The sequence below is a fragment of the Humulus lupulus genome, chromosome 5 (assembly GCF_963169125.1).
Source record: "Humulus lupulus chromosome 5, drHumLupu1.1, whole genome shotgun sequence".
NCBI lineage: Eukaryota > Viridiplantae > Streptophyta > Magnoliopsida > Rosales > Cannabaceae > Humulus > Humulus lupulus.
Window position 1 is genome coordinate 243,321,446 of NC_084797.1, and position 17,823 is coordinate 243,339,268.

Here is a 17,823-nt window from a genome sequence, read left to right on the forward strand (position 1 = left end):
TGATGTCATATTTTTTATTTTTTAAAATAGTAGTGTATGATGTAATTTCATCTAATTTGAAAGGGTGTTTGTTTATTTTTTTTTTATTTTATCTTAGAAGTAAATACTTTTTATTCAGAAGTATTAGATTAGTCATGTGATTAATCAAGAAGGGCATGTTTTTTGGTTTTTGTTTTTTTTCCAAATATTATTCATCATTATTTATTTATTTATTTATTACAAGTGATCATCATGTGAGCTTTTCTCTTTTTAAGTTGCTAATTAATTAGGCAAAGTGTAAAATATTCCTAAGCAAATCAGCAGTCAATGCTTAGGTCTTCAGGCCATCCAAACTCTTCCAACAATGCCAATGCTACTCCATTTGACCACCCAAAACCAGTCTGCATTGCAAAATTAAATTCCATAAAAAATCTATATCAGAACAAATTATCATTTCAAGCTTAACTTGATGAAAATAAAAGGGTCATAATCAGATTAAACCATTAATTAAGATAGGAGTGAGACCTGAGGCACATATTCACCACCACCTCCAAAAAATCCACACTTCTCCACATTGTATTTTTCATGCATGGTTTTTGTCTTCTTGAAGGTGACATAATTGGTTCTGACCCAACTCACTGCAATATCAGTTGCCATTGACCTTGCTTCTTTCAATCCAGACCTTGCCAAACCTTCAATAATCATATGTTGGATTGGAGCCCAGCCATTTGGAAAATCCCTGTTTTTTTCACAAGATATTCATTCATTTGAAATGAATTAAAAAGATACTATAAGAATTCGATGATCGAAGCTATACTGACCGAAAAAGTTATATGTAATAGAAGTCATGTATCAGATTTTCTTTCTTTTGATGGAAAATGATTATAGACCGAGTTAACAATTTTGATAATATATCTAATTGCATTCCTTCTCGATTCCTATAACTCGAATGAATAAATAAAACAAGTATAGCAAATATCAAAATACCACTGTTGTCCTGAATTTGTGAGAGATGTAGCAATACCAGCAGAATGAACAAGACCTGATTTTTGAAGACTTCTCATGACTTTATCCACCAGTAGAGCATCTTCATGTGAATAAACGATATGGTTTAGTATTTTTTTGAACCAATTTACAAAACACGAGTTCTAGAAAAGTATTTTTCAAAACAGAAGGTCCAAACGTGTAATTCGCAAAGATAGAGGTTCAAAATTGGTATTATCCCTTGAATATATTTCTTCCTTTGCTAAAGATAAAATGTCACTATGTTCACACTCTCTACCACAACTTTTAATGCTTCTCTATTTCCAACAAGTTCATTTACCAAACAAGGTTGTAAGATAATCAGAGGCTGGAAAATCAGCTCAAATCACTTGAGCCAGATGAGCAACAAACCTGAGTGGAACGACTCGATCCATAAAGGAATGAAATTTGAAGCAAATACTTTCTGATTCTGGTTCCTAGCTTTCCATGTTTGACTTACCTAAGTGTCAAAAAAGAGGTTTAAGTAAGAACCACTACTGATAACAGTCATGACTGAGGTGAAAACAAGAGTAAATAAAACCTTGCATTTGCTATTGCTGAGCCAATAGTCATGCCATTGTCCTGTCTTTGTATTCCAGAAAACAGATTCTATTGCCTTCTTTCTAACTCGAGAAGCTTTCAAGAAGCGCTTAGAGATGGTGTAATCTCCTGTAACCTTTGCCAAGAAGGAAATGTCGAGTTCCATCTAATTCGACAGACAAAATAGAACTCGTCACATGCTCAGAAAAAGATTTCGAGGCTTCTTCAATAGAGAGTTCTAGGAAGTTACCCCAAGTACGAATGCATTTAAATCAACTGGTAAGATCGATGTTGTTGCCAATGTTGTAAAATCGACATGGTGCCTGCAACATAAAAAAACTATGAGATTTCATCTAAAAATCAATCGGTGATAATTAGTGTAACTTGTGTTCTTATAAATGTTTCAATATTCTCACACAGTATCCATTTAGACACTATAAACAATCACATAAGTTAAATGAAAGACAGATTATAATTAGTTTTGACATTTTTGGTATGGTTTCTTTTGATGTTTTCTGATACTTTGGATGAGAAGGCATAAATCAATTATTGAAAAGGAACCAAAAGAAAGAGATTTCACAGTATGAAATCTAATTTCTCATACCAAAAATGAATTCACCTCATCCATCTTGTACTGAAATCCCATCCCGACTCAGCAGTTGATGCGACCTCACGGTAAAACTTCTGTTTCTCAGTAAAAGATGAGATATTGGAAGCAAGTTCCTTGTCCTAAGAAACAAAAGCAGAATATGAGTCCAGAAAATCTTTTTACACTATATTGTTCCACTATTTAACCATCATACAGCTAAAAAAATAGTATGTCAAATGACCTACAAGGGTGGAAGATTCAGGTCTTGGTTTATTCCACATTGCATAATATCGAGTTAGAGTATGATTATGAGCTTCAACATCCTGAATGGTCACTTTATGTATCCCTAAAACAACAAAATAGAACTTAAAAAACCAACTAAAAGAAAAGGCAAAATAGGCAAACAAAGAGAAAATAATCTCTTTATAGGTATATATATACAGTACCTGAAGTCCAGAACTTGTGTTCTTTGATCAGTGCAGGGAGAGATTTTTTAGCAAATTCCAAACTTCCAGTCCTCTTGTATATTTCACTGACCATTGCACTGAGGAGAGGAGGCTGACTACATAAAACGAAAATTGATAACACTTTCAGACTAAAAGAAGAGAAGAAGCTAATTAAAACAAAGGATTATATACCTTCTATTAGTGTAATATGCCCTTGCACCATTAAGAACATGACCATATTGTTCTAGAAGTGAAATGAGATTATTCACAATTGCTTTTGCTGTATCATACATTTTACTTGCTAGTAATCCCCTGTTTAACAGAGAAAATCCTTTAAATATATGATTCTTAAATTAGAAAATTGAATCTCATATGATCATTTGCCAAGCACCACTTGAGTTTCTTCTGAATAAATAGTTAAAATTCATGGGAAAAAAATGGAGATTTGATGAAATAAGAGAATGAAACTAACCTGATTACCCAATAAGAATCCCAATAATAGACCTCTCTAAACCGTGACCCGGGAATGATTACCGGGTTAGGGAGAGGAATCAGAGTATGCAACTCGGGCTGCTTACTCACCTCATCTGAAACTTGTCGACTCAGATTCTTCCAAAGGGAATGAACTTTCAATGCCCAACTCCTCACTTCTTCATTCTTCACCTTTGGAAGAAAACCCTTTGGCTTTGGGGCAAAATCCTCTGGCTCCCTATACACCAAATCCTCCCCTGGACCCTCAAAGTAATTCTCTACATACTTCCTCAAATCCTTAACAGAAACAGACCCATTTGAGTACCTAACGAGCTTATCAAAACCCTCTTCGGAATCGGACAGATTGTACTTCAACGGCAAGTCGACGTAGAGCTTTGGGTCGAATTTGGTCTTTCCGAAGGTGAGGAATGCGGTTTCCTGGAGTCTCTGTAGAAAGTTGAGTAAAGGGGTTGTGGGCCTTACGGGTCCGGAATCGGAAACGCACAGTGATGGAGAGGATGAAGCTTCTGAGACAGTTGAGATGACGGTTAGTAGTAGTAGTAAAGATAGGTAAAGGAATGGAATGGTCTCCATTGTTGGAATGGGGAAACGAAACGGTATCTCGATTAGGAAGAGGAATGAATATAAAGGTTGACGTGATAACATTTTGAATGGTGCCAAATTGCCGGAATCAGAAGCTAAGAGAGCCGGCCATGGGAATCAAATGCTTGGACTTTTTTTGGTTTTTGGACGTATTGCCATGCAAAGTCATCATTAAGTTACACTTTGAGTGTTGCTTGCCTTTCTAATTTTGTTCCCATGATTCATAGATTACATTTCTCTAATTTTAATTAATAGTTATATGTTCTTAATTTGTAGAATATTGTAATTTTGTTTTTCAATTTTCCAGGAGCATCACAACTCATATTCGTCTTAGTCGCTCATGAATTAGTTGTGCATGCTCATAGGTAAACGATAAATTTGTTTAGATATAAAAATTCGTCATTTTTTATATTATTTTCAATAGGACAAACTAGGCAAAAGAACCGACATAGCTTAATCTCAATATATCACGTTCGAGCTTGCCAATAAAAGATTGATCTCGAGCAAGACCAACTTGGACTAAGGCGAGCTATACCCATACCTAGGACTTTATTAGTCCGATTGCCTCTCATTTTTAAATCTTTTACTAAATTATATACAAATATTATTAAAAAAACTTTATATTAAATTTTAATTAAGACCCAATTTGAAAGCTGGTGGAATGATAAGTCCTTACAAGGTGATTAGTCTAATGAACATAAATTCAATATCTGAAGAAAGTAAGTAAAAGATTTGACATCAAAGTAAGGAAAACTGATCATATTTTATATGCAAATATTTTTGGTTGCTTTAATGTATGCAATGGTGTGTGTGTACCTGACTTAATGGGTCACATTAAGTATGGTGAGTTGTTAAATTCATAATCAAAACAAATGGATTTTGGAACTTATATTTATTGAGGGGTTAAATTAGAAACAAGAAACAAGAGACGACATCTATTCTCTTCTTTCCCCCATCAACCTCCGTCAAGAGAGAAAATAAGAGAAACTTTTGTCTTAGATCAATATTCAAAGGTTATCTCTAACAATGGAATAAGGTACGTTTCTGCAATTTATGCTCTTTTTCTTTTTGAATCATCAAAAGTTTCTTTAGAATTAAGATTTCATGTTTAAGCACTTGTAGTAATATGTTTGTCTATAGAATTGAATATTGAAATTGCATGTTATATGAGTATTCAAGAATTCTAACACATGATCGACTGAGGTGAAAACAAGAGAAGTTAAACGAGTAATTAATACCTTACATTTGCTATTGATGAGCCAGTAGTGATGCCATTGTCCTGTCTTTGCATTCCAAAAAAACAGATTCTATTGCCTTCTTTCTAAAGTGGAGTAAAGGGGTTGTGGCCTTTTCGGGTTCGGAATTGGAAATGCATAGTGATGGAGATGAAGAACCTTCCGAAAGAGTGAAGATGACGATGGTTAGTAGTAAAGATAAGTAAATGAATGATAATAGTAATAGAATTCGGAGCATTATTATTATTATGTTGTTGTTGTTGTTTGTTGTGGAATGGAATGGGAAAACGATATGGATTAACAAGAGATTATAGGTGTGAGATTATTGCGTACTTAACATTTATATCACACCTATAATTAATGTTATCTTTTGTAGCATTTATATCATTTTTCACAATTAATGTTATTAAAGAATCAAACTTCTTTTGGGGAGGGAATTGTTGGAATGAATATGGTGACACTTCAAGTGTTAAGTTCTCTGTTTTTATGATTATGTACTTGTTATTTATTAATTTATAAGTTCTAATTAATTTATTTTGTGTTTCTTAATAATTCTAAGACATTAGGAAAGAGTTAAAATGGAGCTAAATAGTATCAAAGAACACCAATCGAGAAAGAGTTTTGGATGATCATGGGAGAAAATAAACTAATGTTTAAATAATTATTCTAAAATAAAAAAGTTCGTTATTATCTTACAAAGTACAAAAGAGTAAAGTTGTTGTATATTTCTAATCTTTCATAAAATTAAATAATAAATTTATTATATTAAAAACTATATAGTTCTGTTTGGCTAAGCTTTTGATTATAGCTAAAAGAGTAAAATAAGTAAAAGTTATGATTTTTTTTTTAGATAACTATTATATAAAAATATTTTTTTAATAAAAAATTATTTTCAAAGTATAATAATAAAAAAGATCATTTATATGAATAAATTAAAAATTATTCTAATTTAAAAAATAACTTATCAAAAATCCTTTTTGGATAAGTTAAAAATTTTATTTTTTTATTTTTTACTCAAACATCTCCAAAATGACACTTTTAAAAAATAACTTAAAACAAGCTTAGCCAAACGTAATTGTATCATTACATTTTTAATATAATTTACATTAAAATCCATATAAACATTGTAAAAATTTCTTAATTAAATAGATCGATTACACTATATTTATTTGTCATTCTCAATTAATTTGGCAGAAGGGTTGTCTCTAGTTTGGTATTAAGGAAATTAGTTAAAAGCAATTGAATTTGATCTAAAATATACTTCCAATACAAATAATGAAGTCAATTTAAGCAAATAATAATCATTGTTGATGGAGATTTTTGTCAATATATATGTGATTAAGGTGTATTGATCAAATAAACAATAAAATGCAGAACTAATTTATATTTTTTAACATGGTTGAATTCAAATAAAATGGCATACTTCATAAATTCATGGTTATATTATTGAGAGAGAATTCTCTAGAGTAACAGTATATAAAGAAAACCATCATCTAAAAACAGGTTTGAACTCTTATTTATAGGGAAGAGAAAGTTAGATATTAAATTTTACAAAAAGTAGAAGTGAAAGATGTTTTATTTGCAAAGTAAGGATAAATTTTTCAACTAATAATGCAAGTTGATGAGATAGTGACATCTTATCCTCGAGACTAAAAAAATAACGAGTAGAAGTGATTGATTAATTGATTAGATCTGTCATGATTAGTCGCACCATATCTAATCACACTTGATTTGGGAATGTCATCATATATAGATAAAAAAATAATGTATGCTCACATGATTACCTTATCATTAGATAACAACCCCAAGTGTTGTCAACATTTTGAAAGCTTCCTTCAACAAAAAATATTGACCATATAAATCAATGCAAATAAGCATTTTGTTTGCCTCAAAAAGTAGATGGGGTCGTGTATGAGCATAGGTGGACTAGGCCCACACCTAGGGGCCTCCACTCTAAAGGGTTTCCAAATTTTAGAAAAATATTAATTTTTTACCTACAAAAAAAGTCTTCAAATTTTAGAAAAATATCATTTTATGTGTATAAATTGAATAACATTATTTTTCTTTATTTGTCTTGGGTAGAATTTATCAAATACAAGCTCTAGTATTGGGAGTTCATGCTCTTCGAATAGAACTTGTATTTTTTAAGGAAATTGGCAGAAAGAAGCAGCTAGTCCTTCATTATCTTCATGGTACTTGATTATACATATACTTTTTCTTATCTAACTTTGTTTGGTAATATATACACGACAATTTTTCTACAGGAGCTTCACTTTAAGTTTTATCGGTGGGGCTCTCAGTATTTCTCGACCCGTGAACAGTTCTCAGCACAATTTTTTTTTATGACCGTGTATATTGTAGCTATTTAGAGCATCCTGCAAATTTTCAGAAAATTCCAAATAGTTTACAGTACCGAAAACTAGATTCATACATGTTGCTTTCCACGCTCATAAAAAAAATTAGTCACGCGTGCAACAACATGTTTGAACTTAGTTTTCAGTACTATAAACTATTTGGAATTTTCTGAAAATTTACAGGATGCTCTAAATAGCTACAATATACACGGTCATAAAAAAATCGCGCCGAAAACTATTCACGGGTCGATAATACTGAGAGCCCCACCAATAGAGCTTAAAGTATATATATATATAAAGAGAGAAATACATGTACAATAAAAAAAAGGGTCATGTGCTAGTCATATCTCTATTTTAACACAAAAATAGATTTAAATTGTCAAAGAAAACATGTACTAAAAATGATGATCCCAAGTGTGATATTTACTCAAAATGTTATTCCAATATAGTTATGATAGTTCAAAATTTTACAAAATTACATCAATTTAACTCGCTATTTTTAAAAAAAATACTCTACTTGAATATAAATAAAAGAAAATAAAATCATCTCAAGTTTTAATTTCAGACAGAACTCGAAAGAAAACAAAACACAAAATAATAATGTAGGGGTCGGCGTGGTGGTTTTGAAAGTAGAAAAACAAAAATTGGCTAGTGAGGAAAATAGTGAGGTTGGTTGGTGACTAGTCGTAGAGAAGAAACCAACAAAATTAGAAGTTGGTCCATCCATGGAGATGAGCTCCACATGGTCTCAAATTGGACCTACCATTATGGTCACTCACCCAAAATCCAAAATCCAAATCCAAATCCAACACACCTCAAGCCTCAAATGCCACCCACCAACTTGCTCTTCACTGTAAAATAATCTAGCCCTAGTACGTGGAACGAGGTAGGGATACACATTTTTTTCACGAAGACGGCCCCCCTCGGGGAGATGTTTCTAATAGGGTATGAATTCTCCCCAAAATAGGAAATGAGATAGAGACGAGTACAATTACATTTTTAAATGTTAAATCATGCAAAGGAAAAGATGGGACCAGTTTAAAATTTTATTTATTTTATATTTTTATTTATGTGTCATTTTTACACTTAGGTTAGTTGTAAACAAATCCAAACAAACAATAGAATAAATGAAAAAAAAAAAGATAAAGGATTAATGTATTTTAATTTGTATGTAACTTGTATTTTTATATTTACTAGTTATAAGCAACGTGCAATGCAGCTTAGTTTTATTTATAAAATTTATTAATTATATTTATTAAATTTGTATGATTGTCATATAAATTTTAAATAAATAAACAATATTATATATAAAAGAGTGGCATAAATATAAACATATTAAATGAAAAATTAAACCAAAACATTATTTCTGATTTTTTTTAAATATATATAATATGATAATCTTTTTAAATATAAATGATCATTTTTTTAATAAAAATTAAGATTAAATATTATATATTATTATTATTATAATGATGTTTTATATTTTTTAAATTTATATTGATATAAGTATTAAATATTTAGTCTTGTATTACATATTATTATAATAATAATTTTTTATAATATTTGAATTAAAAAATTAGAATTATATATTATTATCATAATAATATTTTATAACATTATAATATTTAAATTTATATTAATATAATTGATAAATATCTATTTTTAAGTCAATTTTAAATGTATATTTCGTTAAATATTTAGAATATTTTGTTAAAGTTAACAAAATACATCATTAAAACCAATAATTTTCATTATCTACACACTTTTATATAAAAAAGATTTAAATAAATAGTTCCCGTAACAATTCTCCACCCCAACAGAAATTCCTTGCTATACTCTTTTGATAGGATCGAAAACAGAGATTAAAATAAGTAACTAACACGGAGAATACTTCCCGCCAATTTCCCGCTTTGTGTGCATTTCTACTTGGAAGTGAAAACAATCAAATACATTACTCTTTAAGAAATATTTCATTTAAATAATATGATGTACAATGAGAAAACTGTTATGTTACTGTATTCATCAATCTTCACATTAATTTGTATCTTCTTCTTTGTTAGGTAAAGAAGAAAGGGTTGGAAATGGAATTGCATTGAACATGGTACGACTTGTCGTTTTATGATCAAATATAGCTTTTATTTGAAACTCTCTTAAAACATTTTTATTGAGATTTTCAGGGAAAAAGAAAAAAAAAAAAATGATTAAGCTCCTCAGATGTCTCTTCAGTCCCACACAAGCTTCTTGAGAAAGAAGCTTCAGAAATTGGAACAACAAAGTGAAAAACAAATAAGATTAGAAGAAAATATCATCACAGGAGCTCAACCAAAAATGATATTAATAACACAACCTAGAAAACGACGTCGCATTGCGAAATCGAAGTCTGCAAAAAGTGTTTCCTCGTAGCCTCACCCTCAATTATTTTCTTCAATATATATCAGTAACCCAGTTCTCATATTATAAAAAAAGTATACATGTATTTGTATTTTTTATAGTACTTTAACGCATTGTGTTTGGCCTTTAGTGTTTATTATTATTATTATTATTATTATTATTATTGCATATGCATTTATGATAAAGCAAGGCTTCTTTCTGTTCAAGTTTTCCACATGACACCATAAAAATCACTGCCACAAAAGAAAAGAAAAAAAAGGTGAGAAAATGAAACAAAAAAAAAAAAAACAGTGCCCAAATCAAGCCTGGGATCGTCAATATTGCAGGAAATCAGCTCAGCAGATTCCCATTTGGACACTTCCCAAACCAAAAAAAGTATAGCCTGTGATTTGCACCATTATGATTTCCTCTATTTTTTTTTTTTAATTTTTAGTATTTGTCAATTTCCCATTAAAAAAAATGCAGAAAATCAACTCTACATGATACAGCATATCGCAACCTATCGTTATTAATACAATTTATTATCGAGTCTCAATCACGTCGTGTTGGGATTTCAACCATCCAACTAAGCTAAGCTCATTGTTTAGCTTAAGGGACATGATGAGGCTATTTCATGGGCCATTTTGAAAACCTAATGGAATTACATTTAAGATTGAAGATGAAAAACATTACAGATAAGAAGAGGGATTTCACCCAACTAAGCTCATTGTCTAGCCTTTGGTGGACCTTGTTTACTGTTTAGAGTGTTCCCACTCAGTTTTTACTATCAAGTACCAAATAACTCTTACCTTTTCTTTCCTCTCTCTCTCTCTCTCTCTCTCTCTCTCTCTCTCTCCAGTCTCCACCTAATATATAGCCTAAGCCCCACTATTCAAAATAAAAATAACTTGTTATACCACAAACTCCAAGAAGGGAATCCTGACTCCTGAGGCATTAAGTCAAGGATGACTACATCCTTTGACGGTTTAATTAAGAGGTGAGTACTCGAAACAGATGCTAGGCAAAAAAGAAAAACGATTCATATTTCCCTTATCAGATTTGAAGTTATTGTCAAAGGTAGTAATAAAAGTGGGGGGGGGGGGGGGGGGGGGTCCTTTTTATATCTTTATTTACTATCTTACTTTTGTGTCATTATCAACAATTTTTATCAGAAGATACATAGAAGAGTATAATAACTGGCACCAGCAAAGCTTGTACAGAACAGAGCGTTACAAACAAAGCAAGGTAAGCAGCATATATAATAACAGTTTTTTCATTTATACTTCTGGAATAGAATAGGTTATCAGCTAGGAAAACAAGTAGGCTAAACATGACCAAAGTGTACCTTTTAAGTAGGACACTGTATCAAACTACTCTACTATGGATTTAGCCCCGTTATGGTACATTTTCAGGAAACTCTCTATGGAGAGAGTCAAAGAAGATGGCCCTACTGGCTCGAGTCATGAGGCTGTAAGAGGGCCAAAACGCGCTTCTAATTGGCCTAAGAAGGCTAAGCTATGGTTGGTACCCATCCATAATCCAATTATTCAATGTACTAGGGAGATAAAATTTAAGAGTTACTGTATATGTAAACAATTTCTTATTTTATTTTATTTTTTTCTAGAGCTATGTGGTCCATTTGTCTTTTTGGTAATAAATCCTATAAGCAGACCACTAATATGGTTGGTTCAGAAGACAACTAACCTGGAAGTCCGGATGTTAGACCACAGAACCAGAAGACCGCATTTGAAAGCTGAAATCCAGCTCCCTGTTTGACTGCAGAAGCTCAGTGGAGTCAGTCTCCACGCCTTTACTACATTCAACAATAATTTACTGACTTACAAAAGGAGTTCTGAAACAACCTCTAGTAACTCCTATAGATTCCTTTAGATAAGGGAAATTCCTTTACCCAGAGATAAAAGAAACGCAGAAGAAGTAGGCTATAACAGCAGGAGGGGAAAAAAAGAGAAAGTTAAACCAGAAGGCTTCCATTCATGGAGCTGTCCAACTCCACTTCTTCACAGAAGCAAATCAAAGTTCAGACATCAAAAAGAGTTTTCAAGGAGAAGAGAGCACGGTTGTACATTATCAGACGTTGCATTTTCATGCTGCTATGTTGGAAGGAGCGTGGAGATTGACAACCATGGTAAAGTTAGTGTTAATATGCTCTTACTATGCCTCTTCTAGTGGTTACATACTTGTAGAAACTTTTACTTTTGTAGCAAATCAACTTTCTCTGGAGTTAAGACCTTTGCTGTTACTCTTATAGAAGGCAAATATGTAGGGTTCAATACTTTGCAAAATATAGGAGCATCATTGATCAATTCATTTTCTAAAACTACTTTTGACGTAAAAGTTTTCCTGAAATTTTGATATCTCTAGACTCTAACAGCAAGCCATGTGATAGAGAAGATGACTATGAGTTAATGCAACGGTTTAAGTAAAGCTCTATGTAAGACCACACAAATTCTAACTTGAACTCAAAGTTAACACAGATGTCTACACTAGCAAAAGTATAAACTGCAATAAATTTGCTTGAGCACAGTACTATTTTGTCTTAACTCTTAAGCCAGTCAAAATTTACCTGAAAAAAATATATTTCTTAGACTAAGTAATTTAAAGCAATCAGAAGTTCATAGGGTAGGCCAGGGTGAGATTATGAGAGGAGGGGAGGGGAACAAAGTCTGGAGGTTAAGTCTTAATTCCAGCTCTAAAGCCAGAGGCATAAGGTAAATGCATTTCACTTTTAAACAAACGAATACTTGGACTCATAATGTACATGATCAGATTCTTCGATAACTTTCTAAGGACAATAAAAGATAATAACTTGGCCGAAAATGAACTGCATATCTTTGGAGATAAATAAGAACATTGTTCAAACTGGGAAAGGAGCTTGTGTCAGTTTTCAGGTGTGCCATTAAAATTAACAATTGAATTGCAAATATATTGCTAAACTTCTTTTTATTAATTAATTTTTGATAGCTGAATGAAGCAAACAATTCTCATAAACTTATACCCAATATAACATCCTTTTAAACTGTACCATACTTGCCATTTTCGAGCACCAATTTTAGTTATGGAAGTTTACATCATTCAAAACCAACATAAATCACTAACAAAGATTTCAAACCAATCATAATTCAAGAAAAAAACGATTTTTTTTTATTTCACATTCACAATATAAATAATAAGTAAGTCAATTTCCACAATTCCACCATTCACAAACCAAGTCATCTCACAAAAACACAACAAGAATCCAAACCCTAATCGAATATTAACAAACGGTTTCAGAATTTAGCTTCTTTAGTATACAATAGGGGAGAATTGAATAGGAGGGTAGAAATCGAGATATACCGAGACCAGTTCAAACGGGGAGCTTGGCGACGTCGTTTTGGGCCTGGGCCTGGGTCTGAGACTGAGACTGGTCCGTTACGGTCAAAGGAGGGTTCTTGACCGCGTCTTGGGAGTCGGCTTCTCCTTCTTCTTCTTCGTCGTCGTCGTCGGTGGTGACGTTGACGCAGGAGAATCGCTCGAGGGAGGAGAAGAAGGCGGAGGAGACGGTGGAGCCAACCCAGGTGGCCACCTGGTCCAGCTTCTCCTTCGCCACGATACTATTGTTACCGTCGTCTTCCATTGGAGGGGTTCGCAGATCGAGAAAAATAATTGAGAATTTGAAACGAGAAAAATCGTGTAATAAATATCTTTCTATATTTATAAGAGGGTTGAAACTGTAAGACGTGCAGGGTTTTGTGTAGTGAATCGTAATTAATAATTAATTGGGGGTGTTGTTTGAAATATAGATTGAAATGGTCAAGAATTTAGGTTGACTTAATTTGATAGAGATTTGGTTAGAGAAATTTCATGTTATATATCTTAGTGAAATTTTGTAGTGCGTTAACACAAGTTACTATCCCAAATACATAATTATTTTAATTTTTTTGGATAAAAATATTCTTAACATTTAAACATTCATTTTTTTATCTCAGTCCGAACACTTTCTTTAAGGTGTTATTTGTAAATATAAGATTAGACACGTAAAAGAATGAATGAAGTACATAAACAATAAGAATAAAATAAAAAATATGTAGATGCTTATTCAACAAAATATAGAAAAAGAAAAAAAATATAAAGATTATTTATGTTATAAGAAATATATTGTAGTAATATATGTATTTTAAATCTATTATATATGGATGACGATGGATTTTTGAAATTCAATCAGATCCTAAATTGTTATATAAAAGAAATGGTTTATACATTTTTGGACCCTGTGTTTTTTTCCATTACTTGTTTGGATCTTATGTTTTGACAAATTACTTTTTAAACCCTATGTTTTGTAAAATGGTTAAAATAGAACACTAAACCCAATTTTGGTCAATGTTTTCTCAACTAAAATCACAAATAATTTACTAAACTAACAATTTAGAACAAAAATAAAATCATTCTGCTTAAAAACTGTGTTGTTATATTCAAATTTTTTTCATCAAAATTAAGTTTAGGGTTCTATTTTAACCATTTTACAAAACATAGGGTCTAAAAAGTAATTTGTCAAAACACAGGATCCAAACAAATAATGGAACAAAATACATGGTCCAAAAAAATATAAACCTAAAAAAAAAATTATATAAATTTATGCATAAAAGGACAAATTATCAATCAAAACAAAACAAGAAAAGAATAAATAATAAAAAACGAAGTTAAACAATGAAAATACAAAAGACAAAATACACTAAAGAATCTTTTTTTTGGTAACACTGAAAAAAATAATTTTTTGTTTAATTAATTAAAAATTTGACAATTCTTTCATTATAATTGCACTTAAATATCAATTTTATTATTTTGTAGCAATAATACAAAATTTTTGTTAATAGTTGCACTTAAATACTAATTTTTATATTTACAAAAAAAAATACTAAAATTTTGTTAATAGTTGCATTTAAGTACCAATTTTTTTACAACAATAATACCAAATTTTTAGCATTATAAAAGCAAATATTTCTTAAATTGTTTTTAAAAAATGTATAAAATTGATTTTAATTTATAATGACAAAATTATTTTTAAAATATTAGTACTTAATTGTAACTGTGGATGCTCAAAATTCAACACCGGTAAAGAATCCATATCTCATGCCTAAGGTCCCTCGAAGGTCCAAAGCAACCATTTTTGAAGTCCATTTGAACCCTCAAATTAGTGCTCAAAATGACCCTGCTCAAATTGACCACTCCACCTTGGACACTAGTAAAGAGCCCAAGCGTCCCGCGCGCCCCGCTCGCCTCGCGACACCACCAGGAGACAAGCGTCTCGCGGCCCCCAAGATGCCACACGCAACAGTCACGCCGTGGTCCTCGTGGTGGCCTCCTCTCACACACCAGCCTCGTCCTTAAGGGTGTCCACGTGGTGACCACGGAGCACGAAGAGTTAGAATACAAATGGTACGGTGTCCACGCCAGACTGGTAGCGGCAGTACAAGAATGGTACATGGCCAGGACTCCCTCAGCACGCTTATGAGGTCAGTACCCAACAAGTAGTGGGGGCATAATATGGTACCAAGACAAGAGCACTTTTGCAGGCCCCTGACATGTACTAGAGAAGACCACCACTCTTCCAACACCACTACCATCTGTACTGCTATCCTGACAGTGTACTCATGTACTATTTTGTCCTGAGGGACCACTATGTACAAAGGAGCCATTAGAGATCCAATATAAATAGATGATCACCCCTCCAGAAAGGGGGTTGGAAGATTCATTGTATGCAGAGGCTATTAAGCAATATACATTTTTCACTCCATTGTTCATCTATGTTTATCCTTTCATAAGTTCATTCTAAGTTTTTATCTAAACATCGCCACATTCACCTTTGAGTTTTCCGACCTTTCATTCTAAGAAAAGGCTATTAGAAGATTTCACCGTCAACAGTTTGGCGTCGTCTGTGGGAAGAACAAGCATCAGGCCAACGTTCTTTCATCACTACCAACAAAGAAAAATGCTAAGACGTTCAAAACGCCTACGGCAAATGCAAGATGATGAAGTTTGTGGGGATGGAGTAGAGTGGAGGGCGTCCAAGAAAGACCCCCCTCCACCTAAGCATGGAGGTAGACCGGAGGAACCTCTTCCCCCGGGGGAGGAGAGGGAAGCATCGTCCCCAGCTATCCAGCCCGGTGGAGGTCATTCAGAGCCACTAGTGTATCCACTTAACCGTCCCCCGTTGACACCACGCTCAAGCCATCAGGACCTCGGTCCCTCGACGCACTGGCCAGGCAAGGGTCCCGGGGTACGCTCGGTAAGTTCCAGCTTAAGGACTCGCTTCTACAAGGATGAGATTCACGAGTTGCATAAAAAGACTCGAATGATGGAAACCACGATGAAGAACATGCAGGAGGTTTTAAACGACCTACTGCAAGGGAAGTCAAGCATACCCCTCCCTAAGTGTAAAGGGAAGGAGAATGAAAAAGGGGAAAGCACTGTCCCCATAGACGATGGGGGAACTCAACTTTCCACCAGTAAAACCCCCCAGACAAAGTACCAGGGGGGACCTAGGCCGAAGAAATGTCCCCAGGAGCAAAGGCGGAGGGAAGGTGATGGTCATAAGAACGAGGCTGAAGTCCCCTCAAAGGAGGCACCCCTTGGCCTAAGAAAAGAGCTCCATGGGGAGAGGTCAGAAGTAAGAAACGCACCCCCCGCGGTTCCCCCGAGGGACACAACCAAGGCAAGGGATTAGCCCGAGAACCTGCAAAACTCCTTATGCAAAAAGAGGATGGGACTAGACACCAAAATGCGAACCCCTCGAGGCAAGATCACCACTGCACTTGGGGGCACATGGATGACGAAGAATTCGACCGTGATTCACCCTTCACAAGGGAGATTTAGGCTGAGCAAATGCCCACTGGCTTCAGAGAGCCTCGCATGACTCCGTACGAGGGTACTACAGACCCAAAATATCACTTAGACTCCTTCAATAACTTGATGAGGTTAAGAGGCGTCAACAACAGGGCAAAGTGTCATTGCTTTGTCGTTATGCTTAAAGGAGTGGCGTACAAGTGGTTCAAGAGGTTAAGGCCAGGAACAATCGAGTCATGGCAACAATTCTCTGATGAATTTCTTCAGCAACATCATGCAGCCTATGATTGCGTCATGCCAACTACCAACCTCGCTAACATAAAACAAGGCGAGAATGAAAGTCTAAAGGACTACATCCATAGGTTCAGTATAGAAGCAACAAAGGTGGGAGGTTTAACCAAAGTGGAGCACAAGATGGCTATTACAGCCGGAGTTCGTCCAGGAAGCAAGTTGTGGGGTAACATGCTCAAAAGAGAAGTTTCGAATTTGGATGACTTCGAGAGAGAGCACAGAAGTACATACGTGTGGAAGAGGTTCATAAGAACTTCTATGTTGAAGAAAGCGAACCTTCCTCCAGTTGCCCTACTACCAATACGTCTGAAGAGTCCATATAGAAGGGGGCGTCATGCTAGAGGGGTTGCTGACCAAGTTTGAGATTGAACGAAGACCATCTAGCCATGAAAGTCCCGACCCGAGGGGAGATCACCTCAAAAATTGCAAAAAGGGTCTCAAAAGTAGACGCTTGAGAAAAGGGTCTCCAAAGTAGACGCTTGCAAAAATGGTCTCAAAAGTAGACGCTGGCAAAAAGGGTCTCAAAGTAGACGCTTGCAAAAAGGGTCTCAAAGAAGACGCTTGCAAAAAGGGTCCCAAAGAAGACGCTTGCAAAAATATTACTATGCCTAATGACGAGAAGGACACTTCTCGCAAGAAATAATAAGCGTGCGCAAAAATATATAAAAGGATAACTAGAACCCAAGGGGTCAATATATCCTTATAGATACGATCAAGGTGCACCAAAGAGAGACCTATCGAACCCCCTTTCACGTGGGCTCCAAAGGACCTCAAGCATGATAAATACAAAAATAAAAATAAAAAAAAGGGGAAAAGTCTACAAGAAAGCCTTAAGGCCTCCCTATAGATTGGGGGCAAGGGTGGATACCAAAAATACACCATAAAAAAAAAATCTCCAGTACATGGTTAAAATACAAGACTAAAGGTCACTTAGTCACATTATCAGGTTCAGACCCGTAAGTCTTGTGAAACCGAGAGATTGTCCCAAGGGAAGCATCACCTTATGAGCCGTGAAGTATGGCCTTGCTAGGCTAAGAGGCCAAGCTACGCGTCACAAGAGGACAGGTGCACGAGGCCCTCCC

At 34.1% G+C, this 17,823-nt stretch overlaps 2 protein-coding genes and 1 long non-coding RNA gene across 6 annotated transcripts; 1 reads left to right on the plus strand and 2 right to left on the minus strand.

Moving 5' to 3' along the window:
• Positions 1–140: 140 nt before the first annotated feature.
• LOC133778684 (probable trehalase) lies at positions 141–3,829 on the minus strand. Of its 4 annotated transcripts, XM_062218689.1 has the most exons (11): positions 3,050–3,818; positions 2,770–2,889; positions 2,578–2,693; positions 2,377–2,477; positions 2,162–2,271; positions 1,793–1,865; positions 1,544–1,708; positions 1,375–1,462; positions 967–1,066; positions 505–718; positions 141–380 (listed from the first exon to the last, which is right to left on the minus strand). In XM_062218689.1, exons 1-11 carry the CDS (start codon positions 3,712–3,714, stop codon positions 297–299), a joined length of 1,836 nt encoding a protein of 611 aa, XP_062074673.1. In that variant the 5' UTR covers positions 3,715–3,818; the 3' UTR covers positions 141–296. The 4 variants fall into 4 exon arrangements, with proteins under 4 accessions (XP_062074673.1, XP_062074674.1, XP_062074675.1 ...); XM_062218690.1 differs by lacking the exon at positions 2,770–2,889 and having other exon boundaries at positions 3,050–3,820; XM_062218691.1 differs by lacking the exon at positions 141–380 and having other exon boundaries at positions 511–718; positions 1,004–1,066; positions 3,050–3,829.
• A 6,890-nt stretch (positions 3,830–10,719) lies between these two features.
• Positions 10,720–11,351, plus strand: LOC133778686 (uncharacterized). The gene is made up of 3 exons (XR_009869126.1): positions 10,720–10,855; positions 11,023–11,130; positions 11,235–11,351. It is a non-coding gene; the product is annotated as an uncharacterized LOC133778686 (long non-coding RNA).
• Positions 11,352–12,749: 1,398 nt separating this feature from the next.
• LOC133778685 (uncharacterized) lies at positions 12,750–13,295 on the minus strand. The gene has a single exon (XM_062218693.1). The coding sequence runs from the start codon at positions 13,242–13,244 to the stop codon at positions 12,975–12,977; it is 270 nt and encodes an 89-aa protein (XP_062074677.1). The 5' UTR covers positions 13,245–13,295; the 3' UTR covers positions 12,750–12,974.
• Positions 13,296–17,823: the final 4,528 nt, after the last annotated feature.

Coding starts and splice junctions, on each gene's coding strand:
- LOC133778684 (XM_062218689.1), bottom strand. CDS start 3,714: ATGTTATCACGTCAACCTTTATATTCATTCCTCTTCCTAATCGAGATA. Junction 1,866..2,161: donor TTCAGTACAAGATGGATGAG/GTGAATTCATTT, acceptor TTTATGTTGCAG/GCACCATGTCGATTTTACAA. Junction 1,067..1,374: donor GATCGAGTCGTTCCACTCAG/GTTTGTTGCTCA, acceptor ATTCACATGAAG/ATGCTCTACTGGTGGATAAA.
- LOC133778685 (XM_062218693.1), bottom strand. CDS start 13,244: ATGGAAGACGACGGTAACAATAGTATCGTGGCGAAGGAGAAGCTGGAC.